This window comes from Apus apus, chromosome 1 (assembly GCF_020740795.1).
Source record: "Apus apus isolate bApuApu2 chromosome 1, bApuApu2.pri.cur, whole genome shotgun sequence".
Taxonomy (NCBI): domain Eukaryota; kingdom Metazoa; phylum Chordata; class Aves; order Apodiformes; family Apodidae; genus Apus; species Apus apus.
The window spans coordinates 149,727,152-149,747,288 of NC_067282.1; the positions used below are offsets into that span (position 1 = coordinate 149,727,152).

Here is a 20,137-nt window from a genome sequence, read left to right on the forward strand (position 1 = left end):
TCTTCCTTCTCTGCCGCCCCCCTCCCCCCGCCCAGTGTTACAAAATTGGAAATGAATGTGTTATTTTTTAAAACATTGGGCTCTAAAATAGTAAGAGCAGTGGCAATAGCTTTTACTGAAGCCAAATACAGTAAAAATTGCTTAGATGGTAATTGTGCAGAGGGCTCAAGCAGTCTAGTTGTGCACTGTATGTTGCTGAATATACCACCCGCTATACAGACTGGAGCAGCTTAACTTACCCTGTCACATCACATCTTTGGCTCGAAGTCAGTGAAGCTGTTCCTTAAACACTCAGGATTGCCTTAAACCAGTCTTGCGTCACAATGTGAGCATTACATAATATTTTCAGTCTTTAAATCAAATGTACATGTCCCTTGCATTCATAAACCCTGCCGAGCTGACAGCGGCAGTGGTGGGCGAGTCCCGCGTTAGCTGTGGAAAGGATGAACTTCTGGCAGTCACAGCAGCAGCTCTCCACACACTGTGGTGGTGCTTTCACGGGTCCTTTGCTAGCCAGCCTGCGAGGCACGGCCCTTCTCTGGGCTGACAAGCTCCAGCATGGAGCTGTGTTGCTGGAGCTCTTCCCCGTCCTGACCCAGGCTGCAAGGCAGTGCCAGCCCAGGGTTTGCTGCTGCCTTTGTTGCCCTCTGAGAGCCTGCCCTCCAGTTCTGGCTTCCCAATTTTGGCAACAAACATACTCCAAAACATCCCTCTACCTTGCTGTTCTCTTTTTTTTTGTGTATGTGTTTGTCTACCCTGTGTGATGTGATGTCTTCCTCTCCCTGCTCTGCCAGCAGAGCAGTTTGTGCTTCAGCTCACTTGGCTTATTTTGCATAAATTGTGGAAGTGTTTATTGGTTTAGATTAAAAACAAAGTAAGACTGGCAAGGTCTTTTGTCAGGCAGATTGGCTGGCCAGTCTGTTCCTCATCTGGGCTGCAGGCAGTGGTACAGGGGCAAAAATGAGCGCAGGGGACAGCGAGGCAGGGATCCCTGCTGAGACCCTGCTGTCATGATGCCACAGCCCTCAGGAGCCGCATCCCTGGAGCTACAAGATTGACTCAACTGCTGGGATTTTCAGTTATTATGCACTCGGGAATTTATCAGCCGTCCAGATGCACTCGGTTGATATAGCTGAGGCATGTTCTCAGGTACAAAAAAAGAAGCAGAAGAGCCAGCAATGGTGTGAGCAGGTAACCTCCGCTTGCAGAGCATTGCTGTAGCTGAGCATGCCTCTGAAGAGAAGAGGCAGTTAGCATGAAGTGATGAAAGGGGCTTCTATCTCTATACTTGGCCACAAATTCAAGATTGCCCTCAGTTTTCAGATATACTGTGGCTTTTACAGCTGGCAAGGAAAGCAAAAACTGGTTCGGTTCCCAGCTGAGACTTGAGTTGGCTGACTGCTGGAGACAAGACCAGTGAGTCCTATCATGGAGCTGGTTTCAAGTCCATGGCCTTTAGAGTGCCCTGGCCAGGATCAAAAAGAAGTTTAACTCTTGTTGTATTCTTTGGAAGAAAATGGAGAAGCAAGAGCATATTTAGCAAGGAAGAAGAGAAGCAGCAAAACTTGGTAGGGATTTGAAGCAACACATGTGCATCTTGAACCAGATGTTGTACTATGCTGTGTTCTACAGTGTGTGCATAAGTATTACCATACAGTGTGTACGTGTGCCTGTCAGCTCTCTTGTGTCTTCTTGGCACTGATCCTGGTGCACAGATATGGTAAAGCGCAGTCTTGGCCCTGAAGAGTTTGCACTGTGACTGGATGCAGCTGGAGGAGGAAAAGGGCACCGGGGCATGCAGTGGCTTGCCTAAGGTGACACTGTGGGATTAAAGAGAGAGCAGTGATTCCTGTCCTGCCTCCAGTGCTCTGCCTTTTGGGTACCAGGGTCACAGTGCAGCTTTGTATGCTTGCTTACTGTCCTCTGTGAAGCTTGATGCTTTATAGGTATTGATTACTTAAGCTTTGATTTGTCTTTGATAGAGGAAAGTTGTAATAATTGTTGATACAGAAATTATTTTACATGTAACAAGAGATGATATAGCAAAGGCAAAAAGCAAGATCTAAGCAAGATTTAATTTTTAGTATGATGTAATTAAATGAAGCTGAAACACAAAAAGTATCAATTCAGCTTTAATAACATGAATTAGTTCGGGTTTCTTGAGAAGCAGCTGAGGAGATACAAAATAAAAGGCTGAACTCCTGGTCATATTGAAAAGGATGGAGGCTTTGCCACATATTTCAGCAAGGCTCGAGTTCCTCCAGTCCTGCATCAGCAGCGGTGTCGACCTGCCCTCCCTGCCTACGTCATTCTGGCTGCTGCTTTCCCTCCTTACTCACCATGCAGCTTCCTCTGGTGCTGGATGTGTCACTGAGGTTGCATCGCCCCAGCGCTCTGGGAGGAACAGAGATGGAGTGATAGTGCTGCCTGAATTGCATCCTGATTTTCACTCATCATTCTGTACAGAAGTCAGAGGTGTTCTCTGGTGCCTCATGTCTCAGTCCACTGAAATAAGACTAGTCAGGTGCTTAACTTTAACCAGATGCTTTAAGGCCACAGTGGCTTGGGTCTGAAAAGACTGAATTTGGTGCAACTTCTTTTTCTCTGTTTTTGCTGTTGTCCTTAAAGCTGGATGTTGCAGCCAGCATTTCTACATACTTTATTTTGCCTTTCAGAGAAAAAGAGAGGAATTTACTTTTGCTGTCATTGAGGCCGCTAGCAGTTAAATTGGCCCATGCTTGGCTAGCCAGTGCCAGTCTGCTGTGGCAGAGTGGGCTGAGTGAGGGAGGTCCCAAACTTACCTGCTACTTCTGGCTACCTGCAGGTAATTTTGCACAGGACTGGGTAGTCATCTCAGAGGCGCATCTCTTTCTGCTGCGGACCTGATCCTTCAGGCTTCCCATGCACACAGCTTCTCTTGGAAGTTATGAGCATGCAGGGCTGCAAGATTGGTCCTATCATAACAATTTCCTGACTGCAGGAAAAGACATAAACTATTTTTAAATGAAGGCTTTGAATCAGAGGAGTATTGCAGAGTGCAGCAAAAAAATTGTGTGAAAACCCTAAAATCATGGACTTGGCAGTTTTCTCATGCCAGCGGTTTTCTTCTCTTCATGGTTTTAAGGCTGTGTTTTTACAGGACTGGGCTTAGCATTTTTCAACAAGACATTGCTGTTCTCCCTGGAGCATGTTATCACAGCAGCAGCAGCATTTTCTATGCAAGTCAGGCTGGAGACAGGTCATATGCTTACAGGGGTAGGACTTTGCAGAAAAAACCCTCTGTACCCTGCCCTGCATGCAGTCGAAGTGGTTCTCCTTTAAGTTTGCCCAGGAGTTCATTACTCAGCACACCCCACCTCCACCCCCCATTTTGGTTTTATGTTCCTACCTTTGTGTACGTTTCCAGCTTTTCCTTCCAAGTTTCAGTGCTCAGTGGTCACTTGGGTAAAGCAAATAAGAGAAAGCATGCAACAGCTTCCTAACACTGGAAAATTATGTCCTCTTTTTCCCATCACTCACTTTTGTATAGCTTAAGAATGACCCAAAGGGCTCTTGCTCAGATTTTCATTTAAAACAAACCATCTGATTTGGTCTGAGATCATTATTTCCCCCCAAAGCATGCTCAGGGTGATTTGAACATGTGAAAACAGGCAGTTTATAACCACAAGTGTTTCCCTGCCTTTGATAGAGTAGTCACTGGTCAACAATTGTAGAATTCACTGCCTTGGCGGGAGATGCTTTGGTTAATTAGTTACAATCAGTACTGTGCTAAGAGACTCACTGCTGCTTGCCTGTATATTTGCCTGCTAATCTCACTTTCTGGCTTTGATGATTCCGGTCTGCATGTTGCAGCTGGTCTCCCATGTGAGGAGGAGCCCAGAACCACATTGAGCAGGGGACATGACGCGTATCTTTCTCTTGGGCCATTTTCTGTTCTCTGGAAACCTGAGGGGCTTGTTCAGCCTCCTTCATGGGTTTTGCTCTTCTGCTAACACAAAGTTTTCTTAGCCCATCTTGGGCCTACAAAATGTAGTTTCAGTTGCACATTTCTGCTACTGTCTTTTAGCAATTCCCCCCCCTCTATTTTTCTTCACCCTTTTGTCCCGTTGCATACTGCTGCAGTGCTGTGTGTGTTATCTGACTGCCTCCATCCTCATTGCAAGGGGCTGTGTTACCCTGCCACTCTCTTCCCAGGAGGGTGCAAGCTTTTGATGCCACTCTGCATCATTCCCACTGGTCATTTTTCAGCCTATGGAGTTTTGGCAGCCTCCAAGGGCTTCCTGTAGGTCACTGTGATGCCAGCCCTGGCTTACTGGCTTTTCTGGTGGTGCTGAGATGGGCCAGGCTGATGCTGCCTACAAACTGTATTTGCAGAAATCTCTCACTTGGGGCTTGTGTGCAGCCCAGTTATGTCATTCCAAGCTGTGTAAACCACCAGGCAAAGTCTGACCCGGCAATGAGAAGTCCACAGAATCCTGTCCTACCCTTCCTGTTGGTATATGTGAGGTCAAATGGAACCAGCCTGGCACGCCATTTGGTTTGAAAACTTTGGAGAGAGACAGCCAAAAAGCCTGGCATTCACCCAGCTTTTGCTTTTTTTCCAGGTGACCTGGTGTCTCGAGCAATGCACCACCTCCAGCCCCTCAATGCCAAGCAGCATGGGAACGGGACACCGATGCACCAGAAGCAAGGATCCTTCTACTGGGAGCCAGAGGCTCTGTACACCCTCTGCTACTTCATGCACTGTCCACAGATGGAGTGGGAAAACCCCAATGTGGAGCCATCAAAAGTCACGCTGCAGACAGAGAGGTAAGAGCCACTGCATGGTGCTTAATGTCGTGGTGAAGATGTTTTGTTAATAAATAAGCCTGGCTGGCTAATTACTAATTACAGCTTGAGTGTGAGAGGCTGCAGAGCAGTCTGGTTTGGTTTAGGATCACCTCTTTGAAATCAGTTTGTCTCGGTGAAGTGCTGTGTGGCTGACCCAATATATATCAAAAGTGACACCCAGTGGCTACATACAGCAAATTGGTTCCAGATGTGCACTCAGGAGAGATTTCCTTTTCCTTTCGTTGTTGCTCAGCTATTCTGTGTTTTGGAAAAGAAAATGAGAACTTCTATTTCTGGCCTTGCAGGTTTGGGTTTAAATGTGTTTTTTCTACACATTAATAGGGCTTGACAGCTGTGATTGGGGAAGTGGAAAATGAATAGAGTAGTGTGTGGAAAGGAAAGGTCTTTAAAGATGCTGAGCTCCAGCCGTGCTGAGTGTGAGTACTTGGGCACGGGAATAACCTCAGGGCTGCCCTGGCCAGGGACAAGGCAGACTCTGGCTGTGCTGCTGTTGTCCCTGCTCTAGGGATGGCCAGGGCAAGGGAGGCACGCCTGAGGTGCCATCCTGACTCTGGGTCTGCCACAAGATGAGGAGACGCCACTGGAGCACATGGCAACCCCACAGACAGGGTAACCAAATGCCTGTAGGCAGAGTGCCCAGCACAGGGCAACTCTGCACTCTGGCAATGCAGAAAGCAACTGAAACAGCTTGCTGGCCAAGAAAATAAAGCCATCTCCTGTCAAAAGCCCAGCAAACCCTCTAGTAACACCAGCCTCCACTTGTGTGCTGAGGCAGGCTGTGCTGATCCCCCGTTGCTGTGCTTCTCACCTGTCTTAAACCAGGCTTCCCCAGTATGGAGGCGCAAGGAGCAGCTGGTGCTTGAAAAGTGCAAGGTATTAGTTTTTTAGGGTGGATATCATGGTGGTATAAATGCAAACTGCTTCTGCAAGCTGAGCTTCACACTACATCCCAACCTATCCATCACGCTCTACACGTGAGCCCCAACGGCCATGCATATGGGGCATGATTATTGTTTCAGTATGAGCTCTGCATCTCAAAAGCAGCATTTGAGAATCTCATCGCATGTGTAATCATAAGTGGTGTACAATGTGATATCTTCATTGAGATACTTTTCTATCGATTCACAGAAAAACATATGAGATGGAACTCTGGCATTAATGATGTTACTGGGAATATTGCCATTTGCCTTTGGATGGCATTTTGCTTCTTTTCAAGTTTGGGTTGCTCCGTGACCATGGTTTTTGCTTTTTGCTCTATTGTTTCCAAAGTATGAAAAAAAAAAACAAAACACAACAACAACAAAATATAAAAATCAGAAGGAAAATTACAAGAATGCAGAATTTTCTCATCTTTCTAAATTATTTTTAATTTCATGGTTTGTCATCCAGCCTTGTTTTTGTGGAAGGCCTAACTCATGTCCAAGAGTGGTTAGTAGGCAGAAAAATTAACCAGAATTAGAAAATACCCTCACTTGATCTATAGTCCCCATCTGTAGCAGTAATGCCACTGGAACCAGTGAGACTATAATGATGAATAAGGCTGAGGCTCTGGTTTTGTAAGGTTTCTGCAGACTTTCCCTGTGGTAAAGGAAAAGTGCGGGAATACTTGAAAAATCACTTCTAGCATTTGCTTTAATAGGTTTTCCTTTCTCTGAGGTCACCCCAATACATGTTCTCTTCATTAGAGCACTTGAAACCCTGACTATTTTAAAGCAATTGTTCTCCTTTGCTTTATTTTGAATACTCTGGCAAGACGACTGCCCTTGGCAGGCCAGGGTAACGACTGCGGTGTGTGGTTAGGGCCAGAGCAAGTACTCGGTGTTATTGCCAAGAGCTTGTGGTCACTTTTGGCAGGAGCAGATCCTCCTCCTGTTGCCTGATCAAACATGCATTAGGACTTAGTGCTGGAGTGGGAGCCATGCAGGGTTAGGCATAAGCTCAGATATTTCCATGGGGTTGGGCATCAGCTGGACACAACCATCCTGTGCTGCCCCGAGAAGACGTTGGTGAAGCTGACTTCTCCTCAGTGCTCTGAGGAGCCTTCTTACCTATTTTCCAACAATTTTTTTTTTTTTTTGAAAGGGCAAGCGTGCTTTGTGGTCCATGACTTATTTCTGGTGGTTTTGGTTTCCACAGTGGGGTTTTGTGCATTGGAAGGGAATGGGTTTGTCAAGCATGACATTTTTGTATCCATATCTACATGCCATACTCCCTCTCTTCTGCAGCTGCAGCGATTGCTTTTATGTTGGAAGAAGCCCAGAAGGAAGGAAGGAAGTCCAAGTGTCTTTCCCCATCCTTGGTTCCTCTGTGTCCCTGCTGGTGCAGAGAAGCCAGGATTGGGTGGATCTGGCCATGGGCAGTATTTCCATGAAATGGGGGTTGTCCTTGCTCACATGAAACCAACCTGGCTACTGGCTTGGCCTCCTCCCTGATTGTGCGTGCCAAGGGTGGAGAGGGTTGCAGGATGTGGCCAGAGAGCTCCCCCAGCACTTGCAGGGCTTGATGAGCTGCCCATGAGGGCAGCTCCCATCCTTCCCACCCATCTCCAGCTCACCTGGATTTCAGGCCTGAACTGCGTTGAATTGGGGAGCTGCAAAAGCTCTGGGTGTCCTTCTGCAGAGGTTGGATGCAGGAGGGAAGCCCATACGATGGTGGTCCTGCTCAGCTTAGCACTTCCCAGTACAGAAAGCAACACCTTCCTCACAGTCTTGGGGGATGTGTAGAACAGGATGTTTACCTTTGAATAAATCCAGTGCCTCGTTTCTAGGGAGTATTTTCTAGGGAGCATTTTTCTGTGTTTACTCTTCATGGAGGTGAAGAAACGAGAATGCAGGGTGTTTTTAGTAGTGTTTGTCTTTACATAAAATAAAAGGGAAAAGTGATTATACAGCAATGGTGTGGGGGGAGCACAGTGTTGCTTTTGTGGGAAGGGGAGGGAGTGGAAAGTGGCCAGGATTGCTCAGAAAACTTCCCCACTTCCTAAGTGCCAACAAACCCAACCATAAGATGGATGTGTGACCCACTGCCACCCTAAATTAATATCCTTCTTCCAATCTGGTCCTTTTGGAAGAAACCCTCTAATTTTTTGACTGTGTTGTTGGCACTGACACAAGCCGGTCCTCCTGAGGCGGGTTATCTAATGGCCCCAGCTACCATGTAGATGACTTATTTTTGGCAGGCGTGGAGGTACAGGAGGGGGTTTGGGCCTGTTTGTCGAAATGTAGACAGCTGTTTTTGGCAGGCATGAAGATAGGGAGCGGGGATGGACCTGTTTGTGGGGTCCCCCTTCCCTAATACACCCATTCAGGCCATGACAAGAGACATTTGTCTTGTGCTGGGTGTTGCCTGCGAAAGCAGTGCTCGCCTGGTGCTGCCATCTGTGGGTGGCTGTGGATTATTTAGATTTGTTCGTTCTTTTGCTTTCCCAAGAATTGGAAAAAAAAAAAAGAAAAAGAAGGAATTATAAATGAGGCCACAGTTGCCAAGATTTCTTTATTTCTTGGTGCTTCTGGTTTAATAAAAGGATCTGTCCCGTGGTTGTGTTTAGCTTCTCAGCCTCTGTAATGCTTCCAAAATTATTGCAAGTAATTTCTGAAGCACCGGAAAGCACAGGCTCTGTAGTTGCAGATTTGTGTGATGGTCTTTTCCTTAAGTGGTTCCTTACCCACTTTTATCCACAGCTGTATTGACAAAGTCCTCATTACTTCCTAACTCTCTATGTACCCCATTAACAACTCATTGAGAAGCAGCAGCTCAGCCGGTCCAGCACTACCCGCTAATTCTGCTTACAGGCAGCAAAGTTCCTTCTCCAGCGCTTCCTCTGCTGCTCTGACTTTGAGGAGCATTATCTGCCTGTGCTGCCTGGCAGCCTTTAGCTTTTCCCCTCAAGTCTTAATTGAGTTGATGGATATGTGTCTGGTTTTAACCTTCTTTTCACTTTCCCTTCACTGCTTTTCCCTGCATGTGGAGCAATCCCATATGAAGATCCCAGGGGCTATTGCCTGCCTTGTAGACACATGTGGACACACACACAAAAAGGTACATGTCCCCCACACATGCACACACATGCAAATTGTAGTCTGTAGTTGTTTGTGATTAATGGGGAGGGTTGGGTCATCATCTGAATTTTGTTTCATGCTTCAGATAGCTATTAATGTACCTGACTAATTAATGTGATGCAGACTGCTTAATGAAAGGAGTGTTCCACTGCTAAGTTGAACGCTTTCAAAGCACCTTCCTAACTGGTACAGCTGTGTCTGTAGTACAGATTACTAGAAGATAACGAGGAAAAAGAAGATAACTAAGAAAATGTGTACCTGATTTAAATTATCATGTGGTACAGACTCCATGGGTAGAGCAGTCTCCAGCAAAGACCAGAAGAGAGTGGAGGGAATTACGGGGAATGCTGATGAAGAACTGCTAAAGTGCTAGCACTGGGAATGTGGAAGTCCTGCTATGAAACCTTAAAAAGCCTTGCAACATATATTTGAAGAAGGGATTACACATGCTAGTATGACACAGCCCCATATAACCCTACATATTTTTATTCACTATTTAATTGAAAACTTCACGTGGTAAAATCGTGCGCTTGCTTAACTCAAAGTTAACTCCAGGGTTGATTTTACTGGGAACCACTGAAGAGAAATCCCAGATCCATCCTTACATAATTCCTCTAGATTTGCATTCTAAATATCAAACTTTTCACTTTCAAAAAAATCCCTTCAGAAATTGCACAGGCAGCTGCCTGCAGCGGGTGAGGTTGCAGTATTCATAGCTCAGCTGTCAGACAACCATCCTTACTGGGCTGGGGCCATATTCTATGTCTAACTTATCAAGCCAGGCTTAAGCTGTCCATGGGACAGCTATAGGATTTTTTTAAATAGACAAATTGCGTGCAGCACTGCAAGAACAGTGTGTTACCCAGGGGGTTCTGCACCGTGCTCCCTACACTGGCGTCTCTCCAGGGATTTACGCCGCAGCCGGTCCTGTCACATCTGATGTCAAAACTGCCTGTGAAATATTTCCCCATTGTGGTTGCTGGCCAAGTCATCACTTTGACTTGGTTGCATTTCAAGTCTCAGCTGTCAATGTTTTTAATGCAGAAGTGGTACCAGGGATAGCGCGTTCAAACGCTGGATGTGAGCACAAAAACCATGGCTTGTGGATACCCTTGTGCAGAATCTGGAGCACTGATGTCTCACTATATGAAAGCCTGAGGGTCAACCCTCCCTCCGCCTAGGCAGGTCTCACTAAGGCTCTTGTGAGAGCAAGGATCCTTCAGCCTGAACAAAATACAGGACTGGCTTTTTCAGAAGCTGGTTGTTTGGAATGTCCTTAGCTGGGCTTCTGGGGTGGGTGAGGAGCTGGCTAGTGTGGGACATCTGTGTGGACTTGTGTGGTGCATCAGTGGCTGCTGCTGGGTCCATGGGTCCCAGTGTGGCTGGCAGCCTTCTGAAGGCTTCATAATTTTCTCAGAATGAAGACAAATAGCTTACAGTGTAAATATAAAATGAGAGTTGTGTTGCCTTTAAGTCCATCTGAAATGTATCCTAAACACTGGGAGAAACATGCTTTTCTGTTTTCCAGTGATGCTAAAAATGGACTTGCATTGCATATATGATTTCATGATATGTTCTAAATGAAAAGCCTCAGAACCGAGAATGATTTTCAATTCATACTCTGGGATTTTGTTTAAAAACCACCCATGAAAACATAAACACGAAACCAAACATGAAAATACTTTTTCTTAATGTTGAAGTTGCTGACTCATATCTGCAAGCAGAAACATCTCCCTACCTTTGTTGAGATAGGCTTTTCCTTGCAGAAGTACAGCCTTCTGCTTCTCAGAAGCAGTGTTTAAAATTGCAAAAGTCATCAGTAGAACAGCAGTTACCTACATGGAGCCCTTTGGTAGCCATTGCCACGTAACTTTGCAGTCACCACTCCTTGGCTGGAGTGGGTGAAGAAACTCAGTACCTACCACAACAGCATCCTCCCCAGTAGCTGAAGGTTCCTGCAAACAGAAATAATCCAAAGCTATTGCAATAATTGAACCACACAGAAGGCATTAAAGCAAGGTCAGGGCTACACAGTTATGTACTCTTCACAGCTGGTGAAATTGAGGGAGGGACAGCTGGAGGCAGCTGTGGGAATTCACATCCCAATGGGATTAACCCTTGGGAATTTCTCCGTTCCCATCCTGATGCAGACCATCATGCCAGTTGTCTCTGTAGCGGTTGATTTTAATATGTACATTGAGTGTCTGTGTGTGGTGGGACAAGGGCTCAACATCTGAAGCAGAGCACTGTGAAGGGCCCCTGGAGATAGAGAGGGTGCTGTGCTGTGCTCAAAGTGACAGTTTTTTCTTTGAACACTGTGATTATTTGGGGAAATCTCTCATGCATGCTTGTTGAGCTCCTGTACCTGGAGTATGCTGCGGGCTGTGCTGTGAATGAGGGGCTGGTGGCTTGTCTGGGGTTTGAGAGCGACGGTGGAGGAGGACTGAGCCTGAGTGAGGAGTATTCAGAGGTGATACGGGCACTATCAGGAAGGTGGTTTCAGTCTGTATGCCAGAAAAGAAACAGGCAGGAATCCCAGATTTGGCGTTCTCATTGCCTGTCAAAAAGGATTTAGGAGTCACCGCTGGAGGGGAGCTCAGGAGTCACTCCAGTAGTGGCAACTAGAAGGAGAGAGTGAGGCAGGACACCACTTTCCTGGCAGAGGGGTCCCACCAAAAAGCTGGATTATTCTCTGCAAGGGAAAAGAAGAGCTGCTTACCCTGCTGAGAAATCAAGAACTGGGTGGTTGGGTGTGTCAGCCTTGCTCTTGAAGGACTGTGCAGCAATGTGGACCATGAAGTCACGATGGACAGCAAGGACTGTGTGCCTGGCAAAGGTGGTAGGGACAGGGAGAAAAAGAAGTGAGGGTTTGTTTGGAGTCAGGATTTGTAGAAGTGCTGGCCCTGGTGCTTTCCAACTCCAGCATCGCAATATGCAGTGATCAAAAAGGAGCTTTATTGGTCTGCTCATAGAGCCATGCAAAAATAATGCAGCATCCTACTGAATTTTACAGTGCTCATTTCTCATGCTCTTCCATCTGATGATTACTCCTGTTTATATACAGGTAAACTGCCACTGATAACAACAGCAACAACAACAGTAATAATAGTAATGAAAAGCCTGAGGTATTGCATATGCATGAACAGACTTAATATCTCCTGTGCTAGGAAGACAAGGAGGAAGCTGGTGGGCAGCTCAGGGCTGCTGTGTGCATCTTGTGAGGAGTGTGGATTTTAGGCAAAAGGTGACACAACTGGAGCAGGTTATACCTTAGGTTTAGATCCCCTTCCATAACATTTGCTTTCCTGATGAGCCATTTTGTAATTCTAATTGCCCCAGAGACATCAGCCCTGCAAAAAAAAATCATAGGTTTGACATCTGATCGGGTGCAGAGGGGTCGTTGGCCCTGCTCTGGATGGAAGAGGTGTGGGTGGGTGCTGGTAGGGAGCTGACAGGTCTGAGGGTGATGTGGAGAAGGACGTGTGATATCTGGGGCAGGAGAGGAAGGCAAGGAAGGGAAGCGGTCGCTTGTCGTGGGAGGGTACTGACTGCTTTTCGTCTGCAGATGTCTGCAAGGCACAGGAGTTTGCAAGTCCCAGAGCCATCCCAAAATAGCTGTGACAGGGGCATGGGCAGCCAGAGGAAAAGAGGAGGGATGCTGTGTGGAGGGAGGAACTGGTGATGTGAGGCTCTGATAATTCCTTTTTCTGTTTAAAAAGGGACCCAGAGAGGGCAAGCTCCAAGAGGAGCTGGCTATCCTCTTGCCAAGTATCAGGGGACAGAAGAGTCCAACTCTTTGGGATCTGCTTTTTGTTGGCTTCCCCCATTCCTCCCCCACCTCCCAGCTCTTTTGCATGGGATGGGGATTCCTCTGTGCGGAGACTTCTCCTTTCAACCCCATCTGGCACGTTTTTCCTCTTCAATGGCAGTTCAGGGAACTACAAGCCTGTGCTGAAATCTATCCTTTATTTGGGACTATACCTAAACTCATACTCAGCTTTGAACTGCAGTGAATTAAAGAGGACAGGAGCATGTGTTTCAAGTTAAGCCCAGGTACAGATTTGGGCTGGAGGAGGAGATCAGAGCACTCGCTGACCTTGCACCCCTGTAAGGTGCCTCTGCAGCCATCGAGCTGCTCCTGATGTTCCACATCATTCAGGCAGAGTCAAGCCCAGTGTGTTCCTGCTGTGTTTAGATTAATTTAATTAAGGTGTGCGCTCCAAAAACATAAAACTAGGTGACTTTCCTGCTATGTGTCTGCTCTGGAACACAAAGTACCAAACTCTTCTTGTTGTTACTTGTCTTTGTACAGCAGAGACAAATCAATTTATACAATGATTTGATGCATTCGCCTAACCCTTTTTTTGTGTGGTATCATTTGAAAAGTGAAATATGTCTTGCTGATTTCACATTGTCTTGTGGGTTGTCACCTCCCTGTAACTTTGTGTTCCTCTTTCTCCTTTGGCACCTAAGCAGCATGGAAAAAAAAATAAATCCCCTTAAAGTGGTCCATGGACTCTTGGAGGGTATTTTTAACCTATTGCACTCAACCATATTTGGCTCTCTTCTCAAAATATAAATTCCCTGACGTGCTTAGATATGCCGTGATGACTTGGGTTTTTTTACCTTGGGAAAAGGAATGGAATATATTGTGAATGAACTCCAGATCCTTGTGTATGGAACAAAAAGAGAAAATAGAGAGGAAAAAATAGAGAAAATTCCCCTGCTTCCACGAAACACCAATTCTCTTCTCTTTGGGGATTTATTACACCAAATAGCCACATTCATTTCGAGATCTCTGTTGAAGTTTGAAAGACCAGGAAAGAAAAAAATAGGCAATTTTGTAGTGCTGTTATAAAAGTTGCTGTAAATAATTTTATTTGCTCTGCTCGCTACTGTGGTGAGGCAGATTTTGTGCGGGGTGAATTTCTGACCTGGACAAGAGGAGGAGAAAGCATGAAACCCTAAGTCCCCAGTTCAACCACAGCCTTCTGCTTTTCTTTTGGCCCAGCAGATAGGAAGACTCTGTGCAAGCCTATCCTAGTTTATCTGATCCAGGCTGCATTTGCTCATGCAAATCCATAACCTAGAATTGAGTTTCCCTTTAATTGTTTTCCTATCAGCAGGTTTTGTGGGTCACTAAATGCATTTTTACACTTCCAGTGTAATCTGCAGCTCCCTTTCTGCTGTTGGCTCAGCAAGAGATGAAAACAACTGCCACCAATCACTTGTCCCCAGCTACTTCACACTGTGGGAGGGTCCCTTCTGTGCTGAAGAAACATGCCATAGGTGACCTGGGAAGCATGTCACTTTCCAGGAGCAGATAGATCCCTGCTGCTCCCCTCTCCCTTCTCTGACTGCCATCACCATCACAACAAATGAGCTGGGTTATAGAAATTATTTCTTGGGAGCTGTGGGAGAAGATGTTCCGTCCTTATCCATCTCCTTACGTGGCCGCAGCAGGTCCGGGGAGAGCAAAAAGCCTTGGAAACAAATGCTGCCTGGTCTTGAGGTGACGTTGATGTGTTTGAATAGAATAATGATGTAAGTGGCAAGTCTGCCAAAGATGTCAGATTTCGAAAAGGTTTTCCATTTAAGTGGCTATGAGATTTGGGAACCCAGCATCCTAGGGAAAGTTAGTGGCCTCAGGGCTTCTCTGTTCTTCGGCACTTTTGAAATATATCATCTTTCCTTAAGGATATTAATATCAGAGCTAAGTTAAGTCTTCAAAAGATAAATAAATAGAATAAAGAGCTATAAATAGGAAAAGGATATTCCAGAATCAACATCCTCTTAAGTAATTTTTCTCAGGGTAGATCCTTCTGGGGTAAAGTTACATATTTAAAATGTAAAGTATTTGCCTACTGGGCACCTAATACAGACTTTTTTCTCTTCCCCTCCGAGAAAAGGGACCACATGAGGGAAGGCAAATAAAGGAAACAGTATCAAATGAAAAGGAGGAACAGAAGTGAAGGAAGAAAAAGTAGGGGATGATGCTGCACTAAAAGGAATCTTTCCAGTATTATGATGATATATTGAGCTAATAAAGAGAGGGAATATGAGAATATACAGATAAAGAGGAGGGGAAGGGGAGCCACATGGAAAATAAGACAAAAGAAAAAGGTTCAGAAGAGGGAGGTAAGAGTAGGTTAATTCCAGACGTTCCTTGAGAACAGTAGTAATTTCAAGTTTCATTTCTTTTTCATTTTGTTTTAATATTGTAGCAATCTCTGTTAACATCCCTTGGCCATGGTATCTGTTTCACAGTGTGGATGAAACAGTATAGTTGTCAAGTAGCTCTTTTAACAAGTGTATTATTTTTTAATGATTTTGCAATTTTTAGAATTTTACAGTCTTTTTTTATGAAGAGGAATTTTTCTACCTTTCCTCATCCCTTTCCCACACAGACTTTGTCTCCTGTTTACAGCTGCGGAAGGGACAAGCATTTTGGACACCCTAGCTAGGAGATGAAGTGAATATAAAAACCTGTTGGGGATAGGAGGGCAGTTGCTGCAGCCCGTGTTGCTCTGGGGATTTTGTCCACCTTGACCTAACAGGCAGCAACTTTCCAAGATGTTCAGCTGCAGTTATTTTTCTTTAAACTCTAAACTAGGATGTCAATCTATGGTTCTCAATTAAGGCTTGGCATTTTTTCTCTCGGTCCCTACAGAATTTTTAGGGAAGATGAAGGCAAACTGTGTGCTGTGTGCTTCACATATGACGTGGGCAGCTCCCACTAGGACATAGGGCTGTCCAGGTCTTGAGGAGTGAAGGACTGTGTCTCCAGTAGTGTCCATGATTTGCTGAAGTGAGGGCTGTGGCCCAGAATCCCACCACCCACATTGAGGGTTGGTTTTGTATATTGCTCAAGTGGCAGAACTGCTGGTACCCAAAGGTGTGGCAGATTGGTACAAGCAATGGTAGGCATAAAAATTAAATGAAGGAATCTGGTTTTTGATGCTGCTCACAGATAACCCCCAGAATAGAGTGGGATCAGCTGTAAAGGTCCTCACTTTCAGCAGTGAGCTCAGGATGATTATTGCATTGGCAGGAGATGCTGGAGACTTCCTTGGGCATCACTTCTCCATCCCTGACATCTCAGGGTGGAGACACCCCCTCTCTCTGCCCTGGTTTGTTCTCCTGTCACTGTTTCAAAGTGGCTGAAGAGGGTACCAAGCCCAGTCTGTCAGCCAGAGCAGGATGTGGTCCTGTGCCAGACTCCTGCCCTCTTTTTGGGATACACTGTGCGAAGGGGTGGAGGGAGGTGAGGGGAAATGAGGGAGGACTTGCCAGGTGGGTGCACTGACCTCACAGGAGCCCCATAAATGAGCGCAGCTTGTAAATCTCACTCTTCAAATAATCCTGCTCCAGAGACAGGGTGAGACATCTTGATGTAGACCTGTTTGAAATGTGCTGAGCCAGTGTGCCCTCCTGTGCTTTCGTTTCGCTGGTTTCTCTCTCTCCCTCTCTGTATCCATATTCTCGCACGTATATACACATGCACACAACCCCACACCCCCCTGCCCTCCATCTCTCTCTCTCTCTGGATACCTGTTTATTGTGATGCAAGTGTACTGTAGCAGTCATGTCTGTCTGCTTCCCCAGGCCGTTCATCGTGCTGCCTCCCCTGATGGAGTGGATTCGGGTTGCCGTGGCACACGCGGGGCACCGGCGCAGTTTCTCGGTGGACAGCGATGACGTACGGCAGGCGGCCAGGCTCCTGCTGCCGGGGGTTGACTGCGAGCCTCGACAGTTAAAGTAAGTCCTCCACAACAACAAAAGAGCGGGGCTGCTTTGTGCCAAAGACGTGTCTGTCTCTTTCCTAGTGACAGCCAGCAGGCAGGCAGAGGGCTCTGAGGCTGCCTGGCGAGGTGCGTGGATGCGCGGGCTCGCCGCTGTGTGCGTCGCTCCATCGGCTCCCGGTGTTTCCTCACATCCGTGGATGAGCCGGTTGCATGGTAATGGGGGCCTGAATATCTGTCACAGCTGGATCGAGCCCACAGTCTGCTCACAGGATGGGTGGTTTGCTTCTCTGACTGTTAGATTCTGCTTGCGAATCAGGGGCTGAAATCTTCTGCTAATTGCCTGCTTCACGTTGCTTTGCTATAAAATACCGAAATATAATTGGCAGGGCTGCAGGTATTTTTAAGAGCTGTGCTTTCAGGATTCATGCTTAAAGGGCACATTTAAACTTATAGGGAAGACTATCTCTTGCAGTAAAATGGTATTTTTCATGCTAATGTTGGTTTAAATTAGTTGTAAATGTCAGCCTAGATAATTTGACTTTTTCATGTATCAGATATGACCTTTTGGTTTTCTAATGAAGTCTTAAAGTATTTATTGCCAGGATATGTTTTTAGTGTCTGTTTTGCCTTATTATTATGTACAGGTATAAAAACATGTTTTAGGGCTTTGTTGGAGTCAAGTATGTATTTGGGTTTGATTTTCTTATGAAAAGGCATTCTGAATCTGCCACAGTAGAATTTACTTACTGCTATTGCTTAACAAATTTGGACATAAACCCCAATTTTCAGCAGTCTGCCTTTACATACAGTACTAGATGCATTCTTTCTTACAACACAGAAAGCAGAGGGGTGATCTACATGATTAGCTGTGACAACCTGCATCAGAGCAGCTGCTTTCTGTTGACTCTGGCCTTGACATGCTCTTTCACCAAAGAGTATAATACTTTGGGATCCGCACAGGCTTTTTATAGTAGTAGCTATTCAACGTTTAACTGAAGAAATATGTTGAATTTCAAAAACAAAATGTTGAGTGTTTCAGATTTCAAATCTTGACTGTAATTGCTTCCCTTTGGTGTGACCATCTTGGCCCTCATCTCCAGAAGTGCAGCATTCTGAGTCCCTGCTGAAATGTTAGAATTTATAGGTACTACACACTTTATGAAGACCTAGTACTTGGTTTTGAACAAGCACAACTAATTTAATACCTGTAGGGTTACAAATAAGGCTCTAATGTTTCTACTCTACATCCTCTGTCTTAAAAAATAACATAGATAGAGTTAAATATCTGTGCATTAAAAGAACTACAATATACCATTCTTAAAGTTGTCATTTGTTTGTATGTTGTGGTGCCATCAAATGCTAAACAATTTTTCAGGAGTTTCAAAATTATTTGAAGTTGGGGAGAGTCGTATTATGCCACAGAAGAATTTATTCATTATAAGGAACAGGTCAGCACTTGATTAAAGTTGCTGTCAAGAATTCATTTCAAAAAGAAGTGTCATGCTTATCTTGCAAGTGGGAATGAGCCTGAAGAGCACAACCTAGGATTAATCAGGTGGGAGTGAAAGGATAAACAATTCCAGAGACAAATCCTGGATTTTAGCGAGACCAGACTTTGCAGTGTGTGCTTATGTGTTTGCAGGGGCCCGATTCACTCACTGATGTCCCAAAATGACAGTCTCACTCTACTGTGCTGGCAGAGGTCTGCAAATGAGTGTCCATGTAATCTGGGCTTTATTTGAAGGTCTGTGCCGGCGTAGTGCAGCAGGTTCTTTTTGTCACTGCGAATCAGATCCTGTTTGCCTGTAATCCTGAGATCAAAAGAAGGACCGAGATTTTCTGAAGAATAACATGAGGCATCAGTATGTTAATTTGAAACCTTGCAGCTTGTAATTTTTTATTTGTATTCAGTGCAGACCCTGAGCACTTCTCATTTCCCCTAACCCAAGTTCCAACCTTTCATGTCTTCCCATTACGGAGGGAGAGTTTCCAACTATCAACTACTTGGCAAGGATCAATTCCATAAATGCAAACACTGGGAGAGGGGAGAAAATGCAACAACTTTACAGGAGATGGCTTTTCAAATAAGCTGTGTGATGGATGACAGCTGGAGGATTTTCAATGCAGTTAGCTTGATATATTTTGTGACTTTTATAGAAGTAACTTAAAAAGTAGAACCTTGAAACTATCTGAATTTCTAGACTTTTCTTAGCAGTCTTCTTTAGTCCCTAAAATACAGAGACCTGAACCCAAAAGTTCCTGTGGTCCTATGTGATATTGCATCATTCCACGTTGTTGATTCACAGCCTGCCATTGCAAACGCATAAAGCAAAATCAGCTTCCATGCTGGAAAAAAATGCATACAGGGAGAGAGGGAGAAGGAGAGACTGGCAGTATCTCAAAGGCTATGGACTTCAAGATCAGTTCAGATAAAAAACAAATAGTTGGTTCTTATCTGAACTGCACCATGGAAGTCTCCCAGCAGATCCCTGTGACACTTCCCAGCACAACTGCATACTCCAGCAGTGAGGTTCCAAATATGTGGCTTTGTAAATCATCTCTGCTTTCTTCCTGCCTTTCATTCCAATAGTTCTCTTTTCTCCCCTCTTCTGATCCTTTTTAGAAAACCCTTTGCCTTTATTTCCTGCAATGTTTTAATCTCCTGGATAGAGGAGTAAGAGAAGCTGGAATCAGGTAGGAGTTGCCTGTCTCCCTCATAATCTCTCTTTCATTTTACAGCAGCAGATGTGCCAGAAAGTTTCTTCCCTCTCTCCAGCCTTGGGAGATGAGAAATGTTCCCCTTTCCCCAGTAGTGGCAGCTTTAAATAGAGCATCTGTCTCCACCTTTTGCAAGGAGGTGGGTTTCACAGATGGATTGACTGCTGGATGCATTACAGGTAGCTGAGACTGAATCCCAGGTTGTGTCCAAAATACTCTTTGTCATAGCGGGAGACCAGACTTCAGGTAGCCTAACATGCCACCTGAAGCTGGATGTAGTCAACAGAGAACTGTGTGTACAGTAGCTCTCTGCTGGCTTAAATCTTGTGAAGGTGGGTGCTCTGCTTTGCTGCTCTTGACCTTTTATGAATTCATCAGGGATCGAGGTAAGTTGTTGGCAAAAAGAGGCAGGGTGGTAAGAACTGTGTTGACCTGCCTTTCTGCTGCAATAAGGTAGCATCACTTCTCAGTCCACACTGGGTCTGGTTAGCTGCAAACAGATGCCTGGTTTTGGCTGCTCCTCATTATCACATCTGCAAAGGGTACCTTTCCCCTTCCTCCACCTAAAAACAAAAAGCTCTTTGCATGTCTTTCCTTCCTTCATGCTGTGGGACATTTCCTTAAAACAGCAAGTCCCAATCCGTTGGACATGTGGTGGGGAAGTTTGCTAATGGATGACTACATCTGGGGACTGGAGACTGAAGGCAGAGAAACAGAGCAAGGGAGGAGCTTCCTGTATTGCTCAGCACAAAGGCTGCTGTGCTT

At 45.4% G+C, this 20,137-nt stretch overlaps 1 protein-coding gene across 1 annotated transcript in view; it reads left to right on the forward strand.

The window, feature by feature from the left end:
- ABTB3 (ankyrin repeat and BTB domain containing 3) overlaps positions 1-20,137 on the forward strand; it is a 178,140-nt gene that overhangs the window by 111,057 nt on the left and 46,946 nt on the right. The window contains exons 3-4 of the mRNA XM_051638474.1: positions 4,605-4,809; positions 16,515-16,667. Coding sequence (XP_051494434.1) covers positions 4,605-4,809; positions 16,515-16,667 — 358 coding nt within the window. The remainder of the gene's footprint in view (positions 1-4,604; positions 4,810-16,514; positions 16,668-20,137) is intronic.